This window comes from Callorhinchus milii, unplaced genomic scaffold (assembly GCF_018977255.1).
Source record: "Callorhinchus milii isolate IMCB2004 unplaced genomic scaffold, IMCB_Cmil_1.0 Scaffold3, whole genome shotgun sequence".
NCBI lineage: Eukaryota > Metazoa > Chordata > Chondrichthyes > Chimaeriformes > Callorhinchidae > Callorhinchus > Callorhinchus milii.
This window is the reverse complement of record NW_024704744.1, coordinates 22,382,654-22,409,550: the sequence shown is the minus strand read 5'-3', so window position 1 is coordinate 22,409,550 and position 26,897 is coordinate 22,382,654. Positions and strand designations below refer to the sequence as shown.

General features: G+C 45.1%; 1 protein-coding gene across 3 annotated transcripts in view; it reads left to right on the top strand.

Annotated features, from left to right (window-relative positions):
* Positions 1-6,523: 6,523 nt before the first annotated feature.
* Positions 6,524-26,897, top strand: part of LOC103183131 (C-type lectin domain family 4 member M) — a 30,792-nt gene continuing 10,418 nt past the window's right edge. The window contains exon 1 of one of the 3 annotated variants that reach the window (XM_007900409.2): positions 6,524-6,737. In XM_007900409.2, the coding sequence (XP_007898600.2) occupies positions 6,707-6,737 (31 nt within the window). In that variant the 5' untranslated portion in view covers positions 6,524-6,706. Of the gene's footprint in view, positions 6,738-17,354; positions 17,398-26,897 lie in introns of those variants that run through there. The other 2 variants (XM_007900411.2, XM_042333097.1) reach the window with 2 other exon arrangements.

Below are 26,897 nucleotides of genomic sequence, written 5' to 3'. Positions count from 1 at the left end.
TCCACATGCCTCTGTTTACCAAGCAGTAAGTAGGAACCTGGTTGTTAGTTAATTAGTGCGTCACTTTTCTGGGGTAATAATTCCTTTTTTAAAAAAAATTGGTCATTCAATTGATGACTTTGGGATACTGCTGTATCAAATGCAAGGAATATTATTTATTATTAATGTATTGAAGCACTTAACAATGGCTGGGCTCAATTGCAGGCCAAGGGAGGAGAGCAGATGGGGATGACCATAGTCGCAGTTGAAAAGATAGCATAACATAATATAGCCTTTAATGCAAAAAAGTATCCCAAAACACTTCATTAAAACAATGAGATCCCTGTACAAAAGAAAGTGATAGATGCTCTAAAGTTTATTCATTTTATTTCAGCAGTCAGCAAAATTGTCCAAGAATGGGCAACAGAAGCTTTTCATCTTGTGCTGAAGGGTCAACTGCACACTTGCCATATGTTCCACACAGACATGCCAACTACAAAGCAGGAGATGACTTTAGGGGATACTTTTGTTGAAAACATCAACAGGACATATCCTTTATTTCTCTTTAAATGAAAATGTTGGTTGGATAGAAATAAAGCATTCTTAATGATCAGTTAAATTTGTTTCATAAACTATTTACCAAAATGTCTGAACAATGCTATAAATTATTTGTCCTTACATTATTTACACCTTCCCCAATTAGATTCCTTCTGAAGTCTTCTGCCCGCATCTCTAGTCAGGAGGATGATGGTGTGAGATGAAAACCTATCCGCAATGCTTGTCAATGCCATTCAATGATTTTCTGACAAAACGTGTACTTTGTTTTGTCAGAACTTTTGTGGGACTTTTGGGAGTTTTGCCTCCCTGAAGCAGAGTATTCCATTCATCTGGCAGCCTAGCTAAGAGCTAAGAGTTGTTTTTCCATTCACAGGGCTTCAAGATTTCAGTGAGTTAAGATTCGGATATCAGTTCCTTTCAATTACAGCAAATTGCAGTTTTTGTTTGGGGGGCCTGGGCGGTGGGGGCAGGGGTCAATTTGTGATGTTCTTAATTTTCAGGTTTGCCAGTGGGTCCATGTCTGCAACTGGGTTAAGGGTGATAAGGGTGATTGATATAATCATGGATAAAGCTCTCACACTTGTTTTTGAGTGTTTGACCCATATGCAGAAACCTATCATTATGCTTAAGAGTATCCAAGCTAAATGGGTGCCAAGTTCCACATATGCCTCACAAACTATTGTCTCATTTCTAACCTTATTTGCCAAAGTTCTGCAATGTTTAGTTGCAAATCAGCTTTGCTCACACCTCCCCCTTCACTGTTTCCTCAAACTCGTCCAGTCTGGTTTCCACTCTGCCCACAGCACAAAGACGGTGCTTGTCAAAGTCATAAATGACGTCCTCTCTCTCTTGTGACTAGGGTTCCTTCCTCCTCTTTGATCTCTCCGTCGCATTTGACACAGTCAGCCATGGCATCCTCCTCCTTCATCCACCTTAGTGGGACTGCACTTGCCTGTTTCAAATTCTACTTAACGCACTGTCTTCTCTTCGTCTCTGCAAACATTTTTTCCTCCTTCCCCCAGCCGGTCACACGTGTTGTACCCGAGGACTTTATCTTTGGCCGCCTCCTCTTCCTAATCTACATACTTACATCTCGCCAATGTCAGCTGCAGACACGGAGTCAACTAACACATGTATACACCCAAATCTATTTCTCCTCCAACTGGGACTGCACATCTGTTGATGTCCTGTCAGTTTGTTTGGCAGACATCAGGATCTGGATGAACGCAAACTTCCTGCAGGTAAATGTTGAGAAGGCGGAAGCCATACACTTTGGCTCCCATCAATGTCTTCTCTCATGCAGCTCTGACCTTCTCCACCTCCGTCACATTGCCCGACTCTGACTGTACCTTGCCCCAAATGCACGCGAGACACTCATCCATATGTTTGTCACCTCCAGCCTTGACTATTCCAGTACTCTTCACTCCAGTGTCATCCCAGCTTCACCATCTTGGATCCACATCCAGTTAATCTGGAACTCCACTCCCCGCATACTCATCCGCACTAAAGTCCGTGCCCTCATCACACCAGTTCTTGCCATGCTGGCTCCCTACCACCCAATGGATCAATTTCAAGATCCTCACACTCGTCTTCAAATTCCTTCATGCCCTGGCACCTCCCTACTTTCCAACCTCCTTACTCCCCAATCCACTACCCATCACCTTCACTCGACTGGCTCCAGCCTCCTGCTTGACCGCCGTGCCCTCCATTCCTCCATTGGAAGTCACACTTTCAGCCACTATGCCCTGAAATTCTGGGATTTTGAACTCGATCCTCTTAGATAAGAGGAGCCAGTGGAACCAGGTGCGGATGGGGGTGATAAGGTAATGGACCTTGGTGCGGGAACAGACACGAGCTGCAGAGTTCTAAATAATCAGCAATTTGTGGAGGGAAGAGTTGGGAAGACCGACAAGCAAGGAGTTATCATAATCGAGCCTGGATGCGGGCCTCAACCATTCTTCTTGACAGCCTGTTCCAGTCATTAACTACCTTCTGTGTAAAGAAAAGCTTCATGATAAGTATCCTGAAAAAAAAATTGGAAGTTGAAAGTTGGTTGGATTGTGATGTTCTTATTTTCCAAGTTTACAAGTGAGCTCATGTCTGCAGATGGGTCAAGGCTGAGACATCTGATTGTGGCCAATGCTCTCACACTTTTCGTGCTGAGCTGTGTTGCTCACTAGGAAGCTCGCAAGGAGTTCTTGGTTCCTGCCATCCACCTTGTGAGGGCTCAAAACAGCGCTTATTGGATGTTTGGAAGATCGGATGCTTCGCAAGATACACTAGAAAGTCATTCTGAAGGATTGGTGGCCAGGACACCAGGTGAAACTCCCTCTTGTCTCGAAAAGTGCCAGAGGATCTTTAACTCCAGCTAAACAGGGAGATGAGGCTTCAGTTTAATATTTCAATTGTAACAATACAATACATCAGAAATGGTAATAAAGCAATGATTACTATTGTGACAGTTTTCAATGGGATAGATAATACTACTTACATTTTATATAGAGCCTTTAACATAAGATTCCATCCTTGAATGGTTCAGATCATATCTCTCACATTGGCTCCACTTCTCCTCCAGCCCCCGCACCGTCACATGCGGTATTCCTCAGGGCTCTGTCCTTGGTCCTACCCTCTTCAATCTGTATATGCTCCCTCTTGATGACATCATCCGCAGACATGGGGTCAACTTCCACATGTATGTGGATGACACCCAACTCTATCTCTTTGCCTCCACCCTTGACTCCAGGACCATTAACTGCCTGTCAGACAGTAGGTCCTGGATGAGAGCCAACTTTCTACAGTTGAACGTTAACAAGACTGAGTGGCCCACGCTAGTGCCACTGCATCTCAGGCATTGGCAGCATCAGCATCCAGGAGTGCACACTTCACCTCACCAAGCCAGTCAGGAACCTGGGCATCCTGTTCGACCCTCAACTGTCCTTTCTCCTCCATATCTGTGCTATGACCCCCTCCGCCTTCCCCCACCTCCGCAACATTGATCTACTCTGCCACTGCCTCACCCCTCGGGTTGCCGAACTCCTCATACATACATTCGTCACCTCAAAGCTTGACTACGGAAACTCTCTCCTTGTCGGCTTCCCCAACTCTTTCCTCCACAAGCTGCAGATCATCTAGAACTCTGCAGGCCGTGTCCTCTCCCTCATCAGGCTCCGTGACCCCATCAACTCCACCCACGCCTGGTATCACTGGCTCCCCATCCCTCAGAGGATAGAATTCAAAATCCTTGTCTTCACTTTCAAGGCCCTCCACGATCTTATCCCCTCTTACCTCTCTGACTTGCTGACCCCCTATCAACCTGTCCGCTCCCTCTGTTCAGCAGGCTCCAGTATAGACAAATTTACTTGACAGCACGTTACTTTCAAATATAGGTTTTATTAACATTTGTACAGACAAATCAGCTACACTGTATCCCTTATACAGATGTACTAGGCAACAGACAGAATCAAAATCGTATTACCCGATTCGACTCTGGGCAGTGGCAACATCTCCTGGAACTCCCACAATTCTCTTCCACTCCAACTACAGAAAGCCCTACTTCCTTACGGACCTCACTACTACTCTTTCATTTTTAATGGTCACTTTCTTATTGGAGGCAAATTCCCTCATCTCTGTACATATACATAGATAAAGTAGAATCGATATCTATTCACGAAAAAAAATAATAAATTGGTAATTTTCAATCCACGACTGTTTGCGGGACACCTCTGTGCGCAATTGGCTGCCGCGTTTCGCCCACAAATATACAGTCAATTCACTGTACAGTATATTCTGTGAAGCGCTCTGACCCTCTACACAACTACAACTATTTCAAAGTTACAGCTTTCTTTTATGTGTTCCTAATTCTGCCTCCACTTGTCACACAAATAACCCGCTCCCCCCCCCACCCACCCACCCCTTCGCAGGCTGCTTTGCACACAGAGAGATATGGACAACTTCTGGGCAGCCTTCCACAGCCTACTTGTTTCTCAACCTTGAGATCAGCATGTTGTCTGAGGCTGCAGCCGTTCCTTTCTGTGGTCCATTGTTCTTACAGTTATGCTCAAGGACCTGATTGCTCATTATTTCAGAGGAGTGAACATCTTCCCAGGAAAATATGAAAGGTAATCAGAAGCTAACCTCAGCCCAAAGCTACTTTTTAACCCTCAATCCTTCTGGAACATTCGGTTGTTGCTATCAATATACCAATGTATCCCGAGGTGAACGTCAGTATATTGCAACACTGGCATGCTCCATGTCTCCCGCCCTACCCGCCCTACCATCGGAGGCCACACTTTCACCCTCTCTGCTACCACCCTTTGGAACTCCATCCCATATTTCCTTCACCTTGCTCCCTCCATCCTCCCTGATCCCAACGCCCCCACCCCTCTCCATCCGCTCTAGTCCCAGTCCCTGACACTCAACGCCTTCGGATGTTCTCACGACATGAAAGACGCTTTACAAATGTAATTTTTTATTGCATAAGGGGAAGTTTCAAATTGCTTCACCAGATGTAAAGTGCAATGACTCTGCAATGTGTCGGTGTACGATGCGTGCAGCACTGTCCCCAAAAGAGCTGTGAAATTATCTGGGGAATTGTTGGACAGGAAACCAAAAGAAAATCCCCTCTTTTGAAATAGTGTCAACGGGATGTTTCACGCCTGAACATGAAGTCAGAATCTCAGTTTGACATCTCATCTGACAATACGGCATTCCACTGGCACTGCATGGGAGTGTCAGACAAACTAGAATGTGAGTTCAACATCCCGATCCTTTGCATCGCAGCAATAAAACAGGGTCCCATTTATTAAAGGGGCACACCAAATTTTATCGTTGTATCTGCTATTACCATCATTCCTAGTCAAATGCCCACAAGCATTAAAGCTCCTTTCAAAAGTTACCACAAAATACACTTCACTCTACAGAATATCTTGTACTTTGAGATGTCCTCCTGATGTAAAAAGGTGCGATATGAAATGTGAGGATTATAAAGGATTAAACCAATATGCAGAGTCCAGCTTGGCACACAGCAGTGTAATGGTTATTCTTCACTTGGCGAAGGTAAGAGATTTTCCTTTCTCAAAATGTTTGTTGCCATTTAATACAATTCTGTTATGTCCATTTCAGGAGGTTACCAGGCAACCAAGATGTCCCAAATGACTACAATATAAAAGAGTTACTGTGCAAAATACTATAGTGGGCAACAGTAAAAATCAGCTTCGAGACTATATACATATTCATGCTAATGTTCACTAATGAATATGTTAGCATAAGTGAAATTTTAGGAATTCACAGCAACAGATACAGAAACCTTATTGTGGCAGATGGAACAATGCTTATTTTCCCATGAATTACAAATAATAATAATAATCTTTGCATCTGATATAACGCTTTTCACGTCTTCTAGACGTCTCAAAGCACTTCACAGAATATACTGTAAAATTAATTGACTATATTTTGTGGGTGAAATGGTTAAAAAAATACAGAAATTCATACCACTTATTTGATTTATAATAATAAATACTCCTATAATCTTGCATTTGATATAGCACCTTATCACGTCTGTGAGATATCTCAGAGCTTGATTTGGCAGATGTATTGCTACAAAGAGGCGAAAGATCACAGAAATGCCATATGTCAAGATCAATGTTTAAATTGGCATTAAGCAGGGGAACTGACATTCATTACAGACGTCCTCCCACCCTGTCCTTTCCTGGTTTCATTGAGTATTCCTCAGCTCCTCCTTGCAGCCAATTGCGCACAGCAATGTCCCACAAACAGTCGTAGATTGAAAATGACCAATTTATTATTGTTTTTGGTTTTGGAGGGATTATTATTAGACGTGTGGAGTAAGGAAATTTGCCCAAGGTTTCGCCCTGCCTGGAATTGAACTCAGGTCTCCGGCTTGCAAAGCGAGTGCTCTGACAACTGAGCTACAGGACTCCACAATACTGGGGAGGCTGCCAATTCTTCCCAAGTTTCATATTTCAATTGAATCATTCTGTGACGAATCAAGAAGGAAGTAACTGGGTTACGCAGGTCTGAAGATCTTTTGCAATTTTTTAACCACAGAACAACCTCAAGATTGCATGCCAAGATAGTCAAATATTAGTCAACAAGAAGGGAGTTGTGATAATTCAGTGCTCTATACTTGGGACTTTAATTGCAACATAAAATGAAGAATTCTCGTAAGGATAATGGCAAATGTAAGTTTCAAATGTTATTTCTCGGTTTACAAATATGTGACCTGTCTGGATACTGAATGTAACCTTATTAAGTTTGGAAGAAGTTAGTTCAGCTGTGACCGTTATCAATTCTGAAATCCTTTTCCAGTTGCCATATTTGGATCTAATTTCTGCTGGTGATTACTGCTTTTAACATTGTTGACATCGTCTATCTTTCTCCATCATCTTTTTTCTGGTATATATTTTTGGCTCTGCAGTTTGCTGTTTTCACTAATATCTCTTTTAACAGCTTCTCTTCCTGCCTTCAGATGATTCTGTGCGATGTCCTCAGGGCTGTATACTCACTCACTATTTACAAAACACATCTCAAAACCTGTCTCTTTGATGCCACATTCAGCCATTCCCCTCTACACCCTACTACCCACTCCAATCTTCCTCTCAACTCTATGTTCCACGCGTCTTTGTAAAATGCTTTGAGATATTCTCCCAATGTGAAAGGTGCAATTTAATTTGAAAATGAGTGAGTACAGAGCTGGATTGTGCTCCTTAAGAGCAGAAAAGGTTATGGGGAGATTTAACAGAGGTGTTCAAAATTATGAGTGGTTTTGATAGAATAGATAGGGAGAAACTGTTTTCACTGGCCAGTGGGTGAGGAACCAGGGCACATAAATTTAAGATAATTAGCAAAAGAACCAGAGGCGAGATAAGAAGAATTTTTTTTACACAGAGCGTTGTTATGGTCTGGAATGCACTGCCTGAAAGAGTGGTGGTGTCGAACCCAGTTGCGATGTGCGATTGCTCTTGATGACCTGAAGCTCAACACGGAGTCGGTGCGGCATTTATTTAACAAGCTTTATTTCACATATATATATATGGGGTGCAGGGCAGTAGCAACGACTCTCTTCTAGTGCTGCTCCCTACTCTGCACACCAAATGGGTGAAAACATCTCACCTTTATACAGATCTCATTCAACAGTTCTGAGGAGACATTCTACATTGATTACTTTACAACGTCCTGTCTCGCAAGAGCTCTCGAGAAACATCACAAGGGTGTTAGATCTGTTTTAGGTCAACCTTATCTTTTAATAGGTTGTTGTAAAACTTTACAACAACATGCTTGATCTTACTTGCTCCTTTTGGCCTTTCATGCATGTGGCCTGCTTATTTGCTAACTTTGCACCAAAAGGCAGAATGTGCTGAATTTGCCTTCCACACTCCTCCCTTTTATCCCTGGGATAACCCTACCATGCTTTAGCCCTCAAGGGTACTGCTTTCCGAGAGGGAATCCGGAAAATCAAATGCCACCTTGAAGTCACATTCATCACATGTGGGAAATGGGCCATGGTGAGGGTTGACTTGGACCATGTTCATGGTCATCATGGTTTTTGTGGTCTTTTTGCAACACTGTGTGCAACATGTCAGGGCACACTTAGTGATGATAATAATAAGGACAAGAATTAGGCCTATTTCCAATAGAACCTGGACCGCACTGCCCAACCATCCTAGCCCCATACTTTGCAACCAATTACCCAGCCAATCCAATAATCCTCCTCCAGAATGTATAATGATATTACCCACATCCTGCCCCGTTTGGTTGATCTCTCTGGTAATATTCGAGATAGAACCAGAAAAATCATCAATTGTTATGCAGCACTCAGGTCCGATGACCTTGCACACTCCTCCCGTCGCAGCCAAAACATAATCGAGGGCCATACGGTTCTGCATGGCATATAGACGAATCTCAGACATCTCTTTGTTAACGAGAGCCAATGCCGCAGATGTTTCAGAGGCCAATGAAGAGACTGCTTGAGAGAGAATGGCAATCTGGTCAAGGGCGCACATTACTCTGTAATTAGGGAGAAGAGCCCCGAGCATGTGATTCCACAGGAGCATCTGAATGTAGACATTCTGTAAGCGCAAAGGTTGGGGAGAATCTGCTGATAAAGAGTCTCCAAACAAACGTAAGCGTGCAAAAGCAAGGGGATACATATCTGAAAAAGGGACATCACGAGGAGGTGGAACCAGTGTGGAAGGCAAAGGGGACTCAGCTAGACCCTTGCGCCAGCCCTGAGGAAGTTCGACATAAATTCTAGTCCCATAGGAACCAGGGCATAAAAACACAAACTGGGTTTTGTTGGAAAACTGGGCGCGCTCAGTGGAATATAAACAAGATTCGGTAAAAGTACATTCATAATAAAATGGAGCAGTAACACATTACCATGGAATTATTATGGACGGATTTACATTGACCAGAATCCTCAGGACAATTCAAATCGTCAAGAGTATGAAGTATCCTGAGTATTTCGTAACAAAAAATGAGCATTAAACACGGGAGATCGCTCCTCAAGGGGTACATCAGTATAACAAATGGCGGATGAACAGGGCTCAGACTGGTCATCGGATATGATGAGGTCTCGGTTTAAAGATATTAGGAGTTGATAGACACCCTCTCCTGGGATAAGAGAGTAAACATGACAACATAACAAGAACAATAAAACGCACACAGAAAACAACTTCATAATGACACAAAGTCCGTTCAAAAAAAAACGAGGAGGTGACAATCGTTAGGCATTTTCGCAGTCGCTGGAGTTCGTTGTGGCTTGCTTGCAGTGGCTAGCGTGAATCCACGTAGATCTTTCTCGAACCTTTACAGCGGTGTGGGTCACCAATAGAATTTGGAACGGTCCTTCCCAGCGCGGGCTTAGTCCGTTCTTACGTTTGAAGGTCTTGATGTAAACGAAATCTCCTGGCTGAAACTTGTGGCATTGATCAGATGCCGATGGATGTTGGAGCGCTCGGATCTGCGAATTAAAGCTAGATAGGGTTTTAGTTAACGCAATGCAATATTGCATCATCCCTTCCTCGAGGGCATGCACATCAGGCAATGGTTCAATGTGTGCGGAGAAAACCATGGGCATGCTCCTTCCGAAAATGATCTCAACTTTGCACCAAAAGGCAGAATGTGCTGAATTCGCTTTCCACAGTGGAAACTTTCAAAAGGGAATTAGATAAGTACTTGAAAAGAGAAAAATTGCAGGGGAAAGAGCAGGGGTGTGGACCTGATTGGGCAGCTCTTCTAAAGAGCTGGCACAGGTATGATGGGCTGAACAGCCTCTTTCTGTGCTGTAATATTTTATGAATCTATGGTTGCTTAGTGACAAATGATGCAAATAAATTAGGGCGAAATGTTAGATGAGTTTACTTCACACACCTCTGTTTACCTAGCAGCAAGAAGGAACCCGGCTGTTAGTTGATTGGCGGATCGCTTTTTCGGGGGTAATAATCCCTCAAAAAATATACTAATTTGGTTATTCAATCCACGACTGTTTGTGGGACACTGCTGTGTACAATTGGCTGCCGTGTTGTAGCCACAAAATATACAGTCAAATCACTTTACAGTATATTCTGCGAAGCGCTTTCTTAAAAATATGAGTAACATCTGCCTTTCTCCAGTCCCCTGGTACCACTCCAGTAAACAGCGACTTACTCCCTTAGTTCCTTAAAGGTACTTAGATGCAATTTATCCGGCCCCTGAGATTTATTTATCTTACATTTTCACAGCAATTTGGCAACCATGCTGTTAGAGATATGAATAGTGTTTCAACTTTTCTCTGTGACATCCTTTAGTTCTCTTCCAGATCGAATAAATTACCTGTCTTCTCCTTGGTAAAGACTGATGCAAAAAACTTATTTAGCATTATTGAGGCATGTGCAGCATTATTTGTCATGTTGTCTCCCGAACCCGCCTTCAGTGGCCCTATTCCATTGTTTGATTTTCTTCTACTCTTAATGTAATTAAAAAAAACTTGTTATTATCCTTCACATCTCTTGAGTTGTTCAATTCAAAGCTTTTCTTTGCCATTCTGATGCGTTTTTTGCAGTCCTGGCATGCATTCCAGTATTGAGTCTTATTTATTTCTGTGCCATTTTCCTTCATGGCCTTAAATGCTTTTATCTCCTCTTTATGATTTGCTTTGTAGCTCATCCAACCAGGCAGAAGTGCCTGTAAGCTTGGTACTTTTGCTTTGCATGGGTACACATTGTTCCATTGTCTTCATAATCTCTCTTTGAGGGGGCTCTGTAGGTTCTCCACTCCCATTGCCATAGTTAAGCCTGCCAGGCCTATTCCAACTAGATTTCTCAAGCACACAAAGTCAATACTCTTGAAGTTTGGCAGTTTTGTTTGGGTTTTTATAACCTCACCAACTCTTGTGATGTCAAATGTGAGTACATTGTGATCGCTGTTGCTTAATACTTCTCCCATATTTATATTGGAGATTTGGTTGTCCTTGTTGCTCATTATCAAATCCAAGATGTTATCTTCCCTTGTTGGCTCTTCTACGAACTGAATCATAACACAGTCTGTAAGGAAATAATGCTAATTCCTTTAACCAGATATCAGACTGTTTTATTATTATTATTATTCGTTCATTTTATTATTATTATTCGTTCGTTATTCTCCAATATCCCGATGGGTCAGACCAAAGGCCGGTACAATCAACAGATCTTATAACAGAATAACACCACTATAGATATCTCGAGTTCAAGAGTTCAACACTGTGTCTTTACAGCACACAAGCTTGATTCTTCATGCTTTCAGTCTTCTTGCTTACAGCTTTCAATCTTCCATCTGATATCCTCAGTCTTAGTGTTTCTAGCTCTCAGTCTTCCATCTCCGTACCCTTGTCTCCGCAACGCGGGATGGCCCCATCTCCCGTATCCTTGTCTCCACGACTCGGGACGGCCCCATCTCCAAAGTTAACGGAACTCTTACACCGATGTTCATCGAATCATAGTGCGGACATTAGATCACCTGGTCGAAATCATGCCGGGTGTACGTGAACACCTCATGGGGTGTACGTGCCTCAGCACACATACACATTGTCCTTAAGACCCCTGTTATCTGATCTAATTGTCTAAGATAGAGGATTGATCAGTTTAGGACTGTATCTGGTGCTCATTATTTTGTGGTGTGGGATCATTAGTACATTCCTTTTAAGTGACTGGTTATTTCTTATCGGTATCCCGGGATGGTACCAAGGTCCTCTAGTTTAAGCCTGAGTTCAATTCCAGGCAGGGCGAAACCTTGGGCAAGTTTCCTTACTCCATACGCCTAATAATAATCCCTCCAAAACCAAAAACAATAATAAATTGGTCATTTTTAATCTACGACTGTTTGTGGGACATTGCTGCGCGCAATTGGCTAATGCGTTCGCCCACAAATATACAGTCAATTCACTTTACAGTGTGTTCTGTGAAGTGCTTTGGGACGTCATCCCGACGTGAAAAGCACTATATCAAATGCAAGGATCATTATTATTATTATTTAATTGCTATTCTTGAGGGTTGCCTTCTGTCGGTTGGCAGGCCCTGTCAGAATCTAGCGACTTATTGCTAAGTCGAGATCCTGTGTCGACCGGTATCTTAGACCGTTACCTCTGTGGGCTTCTTGTCATTTACTGATAAGAGGTGACCCCCTGCCCCTGTCTGTTATTCTTTCAAAAACAGAGAAAACCAGATGTGTCCTATCCCATGACTGTCAGTCCAGTTGTCCCCCACACTCAACTTAAAAGTTAACCCATTCACAACATCTATTATGATTCTAGCAGTATACAAAAAGTGTATATTCTAACATGTCTTCCTTTAACTCTAGAACCCCCTTCCCTATCTTACCAGTAGACACATTATTATCCCAAATCTCCAATCACTATTGTTGGTCCCTTACTGGTGGCCTTTCTTAACTCATCCCACCATTCCAGATCAAGGCTTTCACACTGGCTTGGGGGTTTATAGTAGACCTCCAGTAATAACTTACCACGGTTACCATCTTTTATTCCAGGTTACACCTTTCACCAAACCGCATGGCCTCATCGCTGTGGTGGTGGTGTGGCTCTCATCTCCCGATCCCCCCTTGGCCTTTCCCCTTACTCCTCCGGAACCTTCCCCTCCTTTGAACACCTTACTCTCTACCACCCCTCCAGGCTTTCCCTCAAAATCCTCCTTGTTTACCGTCCCACCAAATCTTCCACCACCTTCCTCTTGGACATCTCCACCCTCCTATCTTCCCTCTCCCTCCGAGGAGGGGGTAGAGAGTCAAGAGGGGAGCTGAAAGCACGGTCAAAGAGAAAGGTCTTGAGACCAGCCTTGAAGGAGGAAAGGGAGTAACCTCTCCTTCCTCATCCACTCCCCCACCCACGACCATGACCACCCCCTTGACCTGGTGATAACCCGAGGCCTCACTGTCTCGGACATCACCATCATTGATAAATCCATCTCAGACCACCACTTCATCTCCCTCAACACCTCAGTACCCCTTCCCCTTTCCCAACCCTCCACTATCACATACGCCCAAGGAAAAAAATTTCCTCCCTCTCCCTCCCCACTGACCTGGAATCATCTGAACTCCTATACCTCTGACCCTCACTGACCGACCTCCCCTCCTCACTCTCTTTTTTCCACAACTCCCTCTCCTCCATTCTGGACTCACCTCCCTAAGTGCCTCATACTCCCATAAATCCCCCTGGTACACCAGCCATTTTCGTTCCCTCAAAGCACAAGTTTGAGCTGCCGAACGCGCCTGGACCAAATCCAAACTAATGGTCCATCAGCAGATTTGGCTTCAACACACCAAGATCTACCGCTGTGCTCTTGCCTCTGCCAAATCCTCCTTCTACTCCAAGTTATCTTGGAGGCAAAGGACAACCCCAGGCTCCTTTATTACACCATAAACGGTCTTCTCCGTCCACCTTCCCTTGCCTCGCCCATCCTCTCCTCAAACTCTAACTATGAGGAGATGCTGGACTTCCTCAAATCTAAAATCGAGGGGCTACATTCAGCCACCTCAGCCCGGTCCACAGCCACCCCCACATCACCTCTCCCTCATGACGCAGCCCCCACCCATCCCCCCCTATACTCCTTTGACCCTATCTCTCCCTCCTCCCTCACCATGACTGTCCACAAACTCAAACCCACCACCCGCTCCCTCAATCCCATCCCCACCTCTCTCCTCATCTCCGAACTCTACCTTCTGACCCCTTTATTTTTCATAGATTCATAGAATGTTACGGCACAGAAGGAGGCCATTCGGCCCATTGAGTCTGTGCCAGCTCTTTGACAGAGCAAGTCACTTTCACGAACGCCAATCACCAGCTTTCTCCCCATAACCCTGCAAACCCATCTTCCCCAGATACCTATCTAGTTCTCTCTTAAAAGCGGTTATCGAATTGGACTTCACTACCCTTTCAGGCAGATCATTGCAAATTCGAACAACTCGCTGAGTGAAAAAATTTCTTCTAACCTCCCCTCTGCTTCTTTTGGTAGATATCTTAAGACTGTGACCACGGGTCACAGACACAACTACCAGTGGAAACAGCTTTCCCTTATCTAGCCTGTCGAAACCTTTCATGATCTTGAAGACCTCTATCATGTCCCTGTGTAACCTTCTCTGCTCTAATGGGAAAAGTCCTAACTTCTCCAGCCTGTCCTCATAGCTAAGGTTCCCCATTCCTGATATCATTCTCGTGAATCTCCTCTGCACCCTTTCCAGTGCCTTAATGTCCTTCCTGAAGTAAGGTACCCAGAACTGGACGCAGTACTCCAGCTGAGGCCAACCAGTGTTTTGTATAGATTAACCATAGCCTCCCTACTCTTATACTCTATGCCCCTACTAATAAAGCTCAGTACAAATGCCTTTTTTACTGCCTTATCTACCTGCCCCGCTACCTTTAATGATTCGCTTACTTGAACACCCAGATCTCTCTGTACGTTCAACCCCCTTAATATTGAGCTACCAAGTCCATATTGCCTCCTATCACCTCACACTTATCCACATTGAAATCATTTGCCATATGTCAGCTCATTCCACCATTCTGTGTATGTCTGCTTGCAGTTGGTTACAGTACTCCTCACTATTTACTACCCTACCTAACTTTGTATCATCTGCAAACATGGAAATAGTGCTCTCTATGCCCAAGTCCAGATCATTAATATATATTAGAAAGAGCAGTGGTCCTAATACCGATCCCTGGGGTACACCGCTGCACACCTCCTTCCATTTTGAGAAACACCCATTAACCACCACCCTCTGCTTTCTGTCACACAGCCAGTTCTTAATCCAAACTGCCACTGTCCCCTTAATACCGTGGGCCTCTAATTTTTTTATTAATCTCTTATGCGGTACTGTGTCAAAAACCTTTTTGAAATCCATGTAAATAATGTCCACCGCATTTCCCTCATCAACCCTCGCAGTCACCTCTTCAAAAATTCTATTTTGTTAGGCAAGATTTGCCTTTAACAAATCCATGTTGGCTGTCTCTAATTACCTCATGTTCCTCTAAGTAGAGATTTATTCTGTCCCGGATTATGGTCTCCAGTAGTTTTCCTATTACCGAAGTTAGGCTGACTGGCCTGTAATTTCCGGGTTTGTCTTTCTGCCCCTTTTTGTAGAGGGGGTAACATTAGCCACTCTCCAGTCTCTTGGCACCACTCCTGTGTCCATTGAAGATTGAAATATAATGGCCAAAGCCTCCGCTATTTGAACCCGTATCTCCCACAGCAACCTTGGGTGAAACCCATCTGGTCCTGGTGACTTATCAATTTTGAGCCCAGTCAATCTTTTCAGAACTTCCTCTCTGTCTATAGTAATCTGATCTATTTCCTCTACCCTCTCATCCAATACTGCGGCATTTGGGGCATCCATTTCTGTTGTGAAGACAGATGCAAAGTACTCGTTCAGTACATCAGTACTGTACAAGTACATTCAATACTTTCCTATCCGACATCATCAACCTCTCCTTTTCCACGGGTTCAGTTCCCACCCCGCTAAAAACAGCCATCATCACCCACATCTTGAAAAAGCCTTCCCTGGACCCTCCTCTCCAGCTTTCTTGCCATTCCCTCTTTGAACCCCTCCAATCCGGCTTCCACGCTGCCCACAGCACGGAAACAGCCCTGGTGAAAGTCACTAATGACATTCTGAACATCTGAGATCAGGGCTCCCTCTGCCTCCTTGTCCTCCTCGACCTCTCTGCCACCTTCGGCACTGTTGACCACTCCATCTTTATACACCGCCTCTCCTCTTTACTTATTCTTTGCGGACCTGCCCTTGCCTGGTTCGATTCTTATCTCTCTCACCGTCTCCACTTTGTTGCCTCTAACGGTTTTCCTCCAGCCTCCGCACTATCACATCTGGCGTCCCCCAGGGCTCTGTCTTTGGCCCTCTCCTCTTTAATATCTACATGCTCCCCTTGGTGACATCATCCGCAGACATGGGGTCAACTTCCATATGTATGCTGATGACACCCAACTCTATCTTTCTGCCTCCACTCAACTTCAGGACCACTGCTGTCCTGACAGACTGCCTGTTGGACATCAAGTCCTGGATGAGGGCAAATTTCCGACAGTTGAATGTGAACAAGACTGAGGCCCTCCTGATTGATTCGCGTCTCTCCACCTCAGGCTCTGGCAACATCAACCTCCATTGGTTACAACTCACCAAGCCAGTCAGGAACCTCGGTGTCTTGTTCGACTCTCAAATGCCTTTTCTTCCCCACAGCAAAGCCATGACCTACTCTGCCTTCCCTCACCTCTGTAACATCACCCGACTCCGCCACTACCTCACCCCTCAGGCCGCTGAAACTCTTGTTCATGCCTTTATCACCTCCAGGCTCGACTATGCAAATGCCCTGCTTGTCGGCCTTCCCAACTCCTCCCTCCACAGGCTGCTGATAATCCAGAACTCTGCAGCCCATGTCCTCCCCTACATCAAACTCCATTACCCCATCTCCCCCATTCTCGGCCAACTCAATTGACTCGCTATCCTTCGAGGATCCAGTTCAAGATCCTGGTCCTCACATACAAAGCCCTCCATGGCCTTGCCCCACCCTACCTCTGTGACCTCCTAACCCCCTACTAACCCGCCTGTTCCCTCCGCTCAGCTGGCTCTGGCCTGCTCCACGTCCCCCGACCCACCTGCCCCACCATTGGTGGAAGAGTCTTCAGCCACTCTTCCCCCAACCTCTGGAATTCCATCCCAGTAACTCCGCCTCGCCCCCTCCTTAGCCTCCTTCAAGTCCCGCTTCAAGACCCTCCTCTTCGACCATGCCATCGGCCACCCCCCTTCCTCTCCCCTCCTTTCTCCCCCCTTGACCTCAGCTCGGGTCTGAAATTCTATGATTCTATGAAAGGACAGTTGAGGGTCGAACAAATTACCCAGGTTCATGACTGGCTTGGTGAGTTGGAGTGTACAACCATGGATGTTGATGCTGCCAGTACCTGAGGTGCGGAGGCGCTGGTGCTACCCAATCCGGAGGGCCTCAATCTTGTTGACCTCGGTTTAACATAAGAACATGCATAAGAAATGCTAGAGGAAAGAAGACCAAGTTCCATCTAGTTCACCTTCCAACTTCCTGTCAGTTGCTGGCACTTATTGCCCCAACTACCTATGTATTTTATCCCATAAGAACATCTCACCTGAAAGATGGCAGCTCCGACAATGCGGCACACCCCAAGCACTGCATTGGAGTGTCATCTTAGACAATGTGTTTCTAAGCCTCAACATAGGGCTTGAACCTACAATCTTCTGATTCAGAGGCAAGAGAGCTACTACTGCATCAGGCTGAAACACTTGGCTTGGCCTCAAAAACCGAATGTATTCAAAGTGAGTTGAAAAGAGGTTGAACAGGTGAGAGCAAATACATTGCAATACTACTTCCTAGACGTTTATCATAAGCGAAGTTGAGATTCTAGAGTCCCTTTTCACTGTTGGCAGGCGAATGTTATGTTTATTTGCGTTCCACGAATGGGTTGGGATTAACAATGAAGGAATTTAATAATAATAATAATCCTTGCATTTGATATAGCGCTTTTCACGTCGGGAGGACGTCCCAAAGCGCTTCACAGAACAGACTGTAAAGTGAATTGACTGTATATTTGTGGGCAAACGCAGCAGCCAATTGCGCACAGCAATGTCCCACAAACAGTCGTAGATTGAAAATGACCAATTTATTATTGTTTTTGGTTTTGGAGGGATTATTATTAGGTGTGTGGAGTAAGGAAACTTGCCCAAGGTTTCGCCCTGCCTGGAATTGAACTCAGGTCTCTCGCTTGCAAAGCGAGTGCTCTAACCACTGAGCTACAGGACTCCACGAATTTGAAAGATAGTTATGCGTAAAAGGTCAGTGCAAACCTTGAATACAAGGGGCTATTGTAGTTTGCGTTCAGACTTATTTTTCCGGGGAAAAATAATCCCATTGTGTAGATGGGAGTAGGAAGTTATAAGGGATTTAGACTTATTAAGTAAATGGGCAAAGCAGTGGCAGATGGAGTTCAATGTAGGGAAATTGGAATTGAAAGGATTAGTTGAAGTACATATCAGCCATGATATAATTAAATGATGGAAATAGGCTCGAAAGACTGAATGGCATACTCCTGTTCCTATGTCCCTAAGCACTATCTGGCTCCTCATTACCGAGCAATTCAAATTCATAATTCTTGTTCTAACTTGTAGAAGCTTCCATTGCCTTGCCCTATCCTATTTTTGAGACCTTCTGTGGCCCAATTACTCTCCCTCAGCTCAGCAAACATCGGTCTTTTTCACAACCTCTACCTTGTTGGGATTTCTAATCCGCTGTACCCATCTCTGCGTGACTCTCTGCGCTGCCTCATTATGAGCAGACCAACTAGAAGAGAGGTGCAACTAGGAAGTAAATGCACCAACAATATCCGGGCCCCTCACACCTCATCTCTGCAGATCGTACAACCCTGTTAGAGGCAGTGTGGAGAGCGACTGGAAGAGAGGTGCAGCCGGGAGACATAGTTTTGGTCATGGTTCAGTTTGGTAATTAGAGTTAGGTCTGAAGATCAGCCATGATCTTATTGAATTATGGGGCAGGCTCGAGGGGCCGATTGGCCTACTCCTGCTTCTAATTCTTATGTTCTTATGTAAGTGCAACTCCGTACTCTTGTTGAACCTCACTACTTAGATACCCCTCAACACTAAAACTATAAAACTAGCAACAATTGACTAACGTTAGTAAATTAAAAGAACAATCTTGACTTGGAGGTAATCCCTCACAAGTCATGCACGTACATAGATGGTGACCAAAAGCTAGCGACCCTGAGTCAAGCCAGGCCACCCTCCTTTTAAGTAAATTTGGCTCCTTCCCTTAAGAAATGCATCAGCTCTGTGTTTTGCCCGTGCTTAGACCATGTGATAACTGTACAACAACAACGAGACTGTACCCTGTTTTCCCGGATTGGAGGATACAGTTATAATGCAAATCATTTACAAGCCTTGGAATTTGTTTTAAGTTACTTTTTCACAGATATATGCAGATATACAGTCAATTCACTTTACAGTATATTCTGTGAAATGTTTTGAGACGTCTAGAAGATGTGAAAAGCACTATATCAAATGCAAGGATTATTATTATTATCTGCACAGCTGCTTGATTAGACAAAGTAACTAAATTCGCAATGGAAATAATAGAAATTAATCAACCCTCAACAGCAGATAATTTTTTCTTGTCAAACGGGTGTGACACATACTGAAACCCGTTAACACGCTTAAGTTCTCTTGGTGTGATGCATTCCAACTATCCCAGAGATGGATTGCTTGAACGAAATGGGCATTCGCTCCCTGGAGGGATGCCGCCTGCTTACCTAATTCTGAAAAGTATTATACACAGGTTGGCAAGAGCGAAGGCGTGAGGACCCCAGAGTGTGCTTTGGGGTGCCAACACATAGGCGGACCATCCACCTGTTTCCTGCTGCTCACAGCAGAGACAGCCATGGTCAAAGTAACAAATGACATTCTGTCCACTTGCGACCAGGCCTCTCTCAGTCTCCTCGTCCTTCTTGACCTCTTGGCTGCTTTTGATTTTGTTGACCAGTCTTCTTCTCCACCACCTCAACTTTCACCTCCACCTTAATGGTTCTTTTCTTGTCTGATTCCAATCCTACCTTTCCCACCGTCTGCACTTTGTTGATGTTGATGATGAACACATCAAACAGGGTGGATGAGAATGGGCAGCCTTACCTTAAACCCCTTTCCAGAGGGATGGGCTCAGAAAGTCCAATGTTGACCCTTACACAGATCTTGGATCTGAAGTCTATAACATTCCGGATGGAATCGAGGATTTGTCCATGTAATCCTATGGCTTCCAGTTTGATCATGAGGGCATCATGAGGCACTCGATTCAAAGCCTTGCAAAATTTGTGAAAGCAACGTAGGTTGACCTCAACTTTACGACATTCTGTGATCTCGTACAGAGCCACAACCTGCCCCACACATTCCTTATGAGAACGGAAGCCAGTCTGCTCCTTTTCTTTCAGGAGATAACATTATGGGATGTCACAGTCACCCCTTTTGTTTTCTATGCCTGTTTCTAAATATATTGAGTAATGCTTTAAATACATTTTTTTATGTATTGAAGGTTTTTGATAAATATGGTGCCATCAAGTCTGACTTTAGCGTCGATTGCAACAATTTGGCGGGGGCATTTACTATTCTGATATCCAAATTAAGGATTGGAAGTGTACTTGTTCTCTATTGGGCAACTAAGGGGAGGATCTGATTGAACCATCAGAAAGGCACCCAATTACATCAAGTAATTGGTGCAATACAATTACCATTGGGTACCCTAATTCGGTGATGGTCTCAATGCCCATTTTTTGTGCCTATTTTTGTAGCTGATGACAACAGAGGTACATGCAATTACTATTACAGCATATTCCATGAAGCGCTTTGAGATGTCTAGAAGACATGAAAAGCGCTGTATCAAATGCAAGGATTATTATTATTAATGATTGATAGTCAGAGGTTGGTTCTTTGTGCACTTTTACATTAACTTTATTACAAATGGCTGCTAACGTGTGTTGTTTAAGTATGATTAATGTTTTGTTATCTCATGGTTGTGTTGGTTGATATTTACTGTGTCGTTTAAGATTCAATGCCAAGGGTTGTGGATTTCTTTGAAGCTACAAGGAAATTCTGCTGAGCTAACTTAACCGTGTTTTCTCGAGCTTTATGTATAAATCAAAGAAGAAGGAATACACAAATAGTTTCACCCTAAGTCACAGAGCTGTAAAATAAACCTCTGATTGACTGAAGCTTCACAATTTGCTTTAATTTAAATAGCAATTGGTACAACCAGTCGTTGTGGAAGAAATCAATATTAAAGTTACACCTAGTAAAAGGGATTTGCATTCATTAGTGCGGATTGAACAAATCAGCGAGATCCCTCTAGTTATAAATTTCATTAGGGTTATCATTCTTGTGATTAGACACCACAATTGCACTCTGGAACTCTAAAGGGGTGTGTGCCTCAGAAAGAATCCTGTTGACCAGCGCTAGGAGGGCAGCTCCAAGGTGAGATGGTGGTTCCTGACTTGGACTTGAAAGATTCTCACTGTTCTCCAACTCCTTCCTCAGAGCAGCTTTTAGGAATTCAGCATTGATGCCACCCGCACCAGCTGGCTTACCATTGTCAAGTCTCAATGGTGCAGAGTCCATGTTTTCCAGGGGTTTGTGTTATTAAAGTCTACAATCAGGTCCACATCTCTCCAGCACCTCCAGCCTCCATGCAGATGGGTCTCTGCTATGGTCTGTTGGGGCAGATGCCAACTCAGCATTGCGTTCCCTCCAGACCCCAAGGATACCCTCATGGGTCTATTGTACAACACTAGACTTGTCCAACACTGGCTCGGGCCCAGAAGGGACCCTCCAGCCATAGCCAACAACAGAATTCAGACAGCAGAAGAATGTTTTGGGATTGTCCTTCTGCAACAGCAACAACAAAATTACATTTGTAAAGCGTCTTTCAAGTCGGGAGGACATCCCAAGCCACTGAACAGTCAGGGATCCGGACCTGAGTGTTGGGATTAGGGTTGGGTTGAAGGAGGGCAGAGCACCAGGAGGCTAGCTGAAGGAATATTTGATAAGGAGGGTCTTGAGTTGTGAGTTGAAGGAGGCAAGGGAGGGAGCAAGGCAAAGGGATTGTGGGATGGAGTTCGAAAGGGTGGGGGTAGAGAGGCTGAAAGCCTGGATACCGATTGTGGGGTGAGTCGGGCGGGAGACATAGCGCAGGCTGGAGGCTGACAAATGGAGGGAGCGGACAAGTTGATAGGGGGCTAGCAGGTCAGAGAGGTAGGAAGGTGTAATCCAGTTGGAAGGCCTTGAAAGTGAGGACGAGGCTTTTGAATTCTATCCTCTGAGGGATGAGGCGCCAGTGGAGCCAGGCGAGGGTGGGGGTGATAGGGTCACAGATCCTGATGGGGGAGTGGATACGAGCTGCAGATTTCTGTGTGATCTGCGGGTTGTGGAGGGAAGAATTGGGGAGGCTGACAAGGAGGGAGCCTCCATACATGAGCCTTGATGTGATGAACTGTCAGGTCAGTTTTCCACCATCTGTGCTCGAGCAGCCGGGTTTGAGTTTTTAGGCAGTGGAGATGGTTGTTGTACCAGGGGGTTCGGGTGTGTTTGGAAATGGTCTTAGATTTCAGGGGGACGAGGGATTTGAAGGTGGAGGAGAGGCGATCATGGAGCAGCTGCACGGCTACTTCAGGATCTCCGCAGATGGAAGGCCAGAGGGATAGGATATTTGATAATGTGAGGGCCTTTGTGAGGTTCTCAGGGTGTAGCCTTTTCCAAGGGCAGTAGAGAATGTTTGAGAGCTTGTTGGATGTGAGACGAGAAGGAGATGAGGAGGTGGTCCGGGATGGCCTTGTCCACTATACTAAGATCGGAAATGTCAAGGCCGTGGGTGATGATGAGGTCAAAGGCATAACCATAGTTGTGGGTAGTTGAATTTATGTGAAGGGTGAGGTTTAGGGAGGAGAGGAGGGCAGTGAAGTTGACAGAAGTGGTGCAAGGGGAGTTTAGGTGGAGGTTGAAATTGCCCATTATGAGCAGAGGGAGCAGAGGGACAGGGAAGAGAGGAGAGTAGAGATGTCTGTGTGGACGGAGCCAGGGTGCTTAGGTGCGCGGTAGACAAGGAGGATTTTCAATGGGAGAGAGGGATGGAAGAGGGTGAGGTGCCTGAAGTAGAAGAAGCAGCCAGAGGAGTAGGGGGTAAGACAAAGGGAGGCTTTGGAAATGAAGGCCACCCCACCGCCACATTGGTTTGGACGAGGGGTGTGATGGAAGGCGTAGCCTGGAGGGGAGGCTGGTGGGTTTGCTGAAGGGAGGAGAGAGTGATGCGGAGAGGAATTTTGGGTGGAGGGGGAGATGGTTGTGGAGAATGGTGTGAGTGGAGATGGTAGGTATGAGGGAGGGGGAAGGTGGGTTTGCCTCAGGGAGGAGGTTTGAGTGGAGGGAGTGCATGATTGGACACTGGGACAGCCAGTGCCTGGAGCCACGATGGGCCCAGCGGAGGATACCCAGGATGGAGCAGAGGGAAGTGGTGTTGGGGTCGAGGAGTGAGAGAAGGTGGGGAGGACAGTGGGAGAGAAGGACAGATGGGGATTAGTGGATAAAGGCGGGTGGGAGGAGAGACATTTAGAGTGGAGAGGGAGGCTTGGGTTGGGGCGGCAGCCAAAACGCGCATGCGGAGACCGGGAGCGATGGCCTTGAAAGTGAGGACGAGGCTCTTGAATTTGATCCTCTGAGGGATGGGGAGCCAGTGCAGTTGGGCGAGGTTGGGAGTGATGGGGTCATGGAGTCTGATGCACGAGAGTACCCGAGCTACAGAGTTTTGGATGATCTACAGCTTGTGAAGGGAAGAGTTGGGAAGGCCGATGAGGAGGGAATTTCCATAATCGAGCCTTGATGTGATGAATGCATGGTGTCGGCAGCCTGAGGGGTGAGGCAGTGGAGGAGTATGGCAATGTTGCGGAGGTGGTGGAAGGCAGTGCCGGTCATGGTGCGGATGTGGGGGAGAAAGAACAGTTCAGGGTCAAACAAGATATGCAGCACAATTCAGTGCAATGTTACTCTGGGTTCTGTACTCACTATTTACAAAACCCATCTCAAGACCTGTCTCTTTGACGCTGGCTTCAACCATTCCCATCTAACACCCACTCCTATCTGACTCTCAATTCTGTCATCTACCTGTCTTTGTAAAGTGCCTTGAGATATTCTCCCCATGTGAAAGGTGCTATTTAATTAGAAACTGTTGTTACTGAGATCGAAAGATATTTAAAAATTAAGGGATATGGGGATAGTGCAGGTAAATGGAATTTGGTTAGAAGATCAGCCATGATCTTATTAAATGGCGGGGCAGGCTCGAGTGGCCGAATGGGCTACTCCTGCTCCTATTTCTTATGTTCTTATGTTATTGTTGCTCAGTGCAAATATCGATGTCATGGCTCTCACTGAAACCTGGATCATCCCAGGCGACACCTTCCCTCTCATTGCAGCCACACCACCATGTTATACATTCCACCATGCCCTGCATCCCAACTGCTCCGAACGCCTCCTCATCCTTGGGGACTTCAACCTTCACTTCACCCCCTCCTGCTCTATGTTTTCAGACTTCTCCTCTCTCCTTTCCTCTCGCAATCTCTCCCTCCACATTCCCTCTGCCACTCACGTTCATGGCCACCCACTCGATCTGGCGTTTACTCGGGGCCTCAGTATCTTGGATATCACAATCACAGACAAAGCCATCTCCAATCACCATTTAATTTCCTTCAACTCAATCACTGCCATCAAACCCACCTCCATCTCCTTTTGCAACTGGAAAAAAATCTCCCCGCAATCCCTCTCTGCTGCGCTGGAGTCATCTTAAATCTTCCTCCTCCAGCCTACCTTCTGCACTGATTTATCCTCCTTGCTCACTCTCCTCCACAACTCCCGCTTCACCACTCTTGATGCCCTTGTCTCACTCACCTCCCAAACCACCTCCTACTCATGAACCTCAACTTGGTACACCAGCCATCTCCGTTCCCTCAAGTGTCAGGTGCGGGCTGATAACTGTACCTGGCTCAAGTATAATCTAATGGTCAACCAGCAGATCTGGCTGGATCGCATCAAAATGTATTGCTCGGCCCTCGCCTCTGCCAATCGTCCGATACTCCAAGATAATCTTGGAGGCGAAGGACAACCCCAGACTCCTGTTCTCCATCACCAACTGGCTCCTCCATCCAGCCTCCCATGCCTCGCCCATTTTCTCCTCAAGCTCTGTCTGTGAGGAGAAGTTGGATTTCCTCGAGTCCAAAATCAAGAGGATCCGATCAGCTGACTCCGCCTTCCAAACCGCCACTCCCCTTCTTCCCCCCACACTCTGACCCCTTCCCATCCCTCCCTTCACAATTTGGAACCCAGCTCCCCCTACTTTCTCATCATCACCATATCCAGCTTAAAACACACCACCTGCTCCCTTGATCCCATTCTTAAGCCTCTCCTTACCTCCCAGCTCCATCTACTTGCTTCCCTATTCTTCGACACGACCAATCTCTTCCTATCTCTTCCTATGGGAGTAGTTTATAGACCCCTGAACAGCAGTCACAGTATCTCTCAAGGTATAAATCAGGAAATTAGCAGAGCATGTAGTAAAGGAAAAACGTTAATTGTGGGTGATTTTAATCTGCACATAGATTGGGTCAACCAAATTGGAAAAAGTATGATAGAGTAAGAGTTTGCAGAATGTATTAGAGATAATTATCTCGATCAGTATGCTGAGAAGCCAACCAGGGAACAGGCCATATTAGACCTTGTTTGGTGCAATGAAGCAGGCCTGATCAGCAAACTGGAAATTAAGGCTCCTCCAGGGCAAAATGATCATAATATGATCGAATTTAGCAGTAAGTTAGAGAGAGAAGTAGTTAAGTCTGAAGCAAAGGTTAAATTTAAGTAGAGCCAATTTTGCTGGCATGAGAGAGGATTTAGCCAAAATAAACTGGAAAATTAGACTTAAGGATTTGACAGTAGACCAGCAATGGCAGACGTTTAAAGAGATAGTGCAAAATTCCCAGCGAGCACGTATTCCTTTGAGGAATAAGAATGCCACGGGAAAGGTGGCCCAACGGTGGCTAACCAGAGCAGTTAGGGTAAGTATAAAGTTAAAGGAAGAAGCCTATAAAACAGCTAAAATGAGTAGTAAACCCGAGGATTAATAATAATAATCCTTGCATTTGATATAGCGCTTTTCACGTCGGGAGGACGTCCCAAAGCTCTTCACAGAACACACTGTAAAGTGAATCGATTGTATATTTGTGGGCGAACGCAGCAGCCAATTGCTCACAGCAAAGTCCCACAAACAGTCGTAGATTGAAAATGACCAATTTATTATTGTTTTTGGAGGGATTATTATTAGGCGTGTGGAGTAAGGAAACTTGGCCAAGGTTTCGTCCTGCCTGGAATTGAACTCAGGTCTCTCGCTTGCAAAGCGAGTGCTCTCACCACTGAGCTACAGGACTCCACGAGGGATCAACAAGGGAGAACCAAAAAAGTGATTAAGAGGGAGAAAATGGAATATGAGGGCAAACTAGCGAAGAACATCAAGATAGACTGCAAGAGTCTTTATCAATATATAAAGAGGAAGAGGCTGTCAAAGTTAAATGTGGGACCGCTACAGGCAGAGACGGGGGGAATTACAGTAGGGGACAAAGACATGGCAGAGTCATTAAACAAGTACTTTGCTGCTGTCTTCACCTTAGAAGACACTGAAAACCTACCAAGAATAGAGGAGAACCAAGAAGACAATGTTAGCAAGCAACTTGGGGAAATTAATATTAGTAAAGAAATGGTTTCAGGTAAATTATCAGGTCTTAAAACTGATAAATCTCCTGGACCTGATGGCCTACATCCTAGGGTTTTAAAAGAAGTGGCTACTGAGATAGTGGATGGCTTGTCTTTGATCTTCCAAAATTCTCTGGATTCTGGAACGGTTCCCATTAAATTGAATGGGAGATTGCAAATGTAACACCACTATTTAAGAAGGGTGGGAGACAAAAGATGGGGAACTATGGATCAGTTAGTCTGACATTAGTGGTAGGGAAAATTCTTGAGTCCTTAATTAAAAATGTCATTATGGGATTCCTGGAAGACCATAACAAGATTAGGCAAAGTCAACATGGCTTTACAAAAGGGAGTCATGCTTAACTAATCTTTTAGAGTTTTTTGAAGATGTATCTACAACAACAACAACAAGATTCCATTTATAGAGCGCCTTTCACGTCAGGAGGACGTCCCAAGGCGCTGCACAGTTGGGTCATGACCCGAGCAGGGGGGAAATGGTCAGG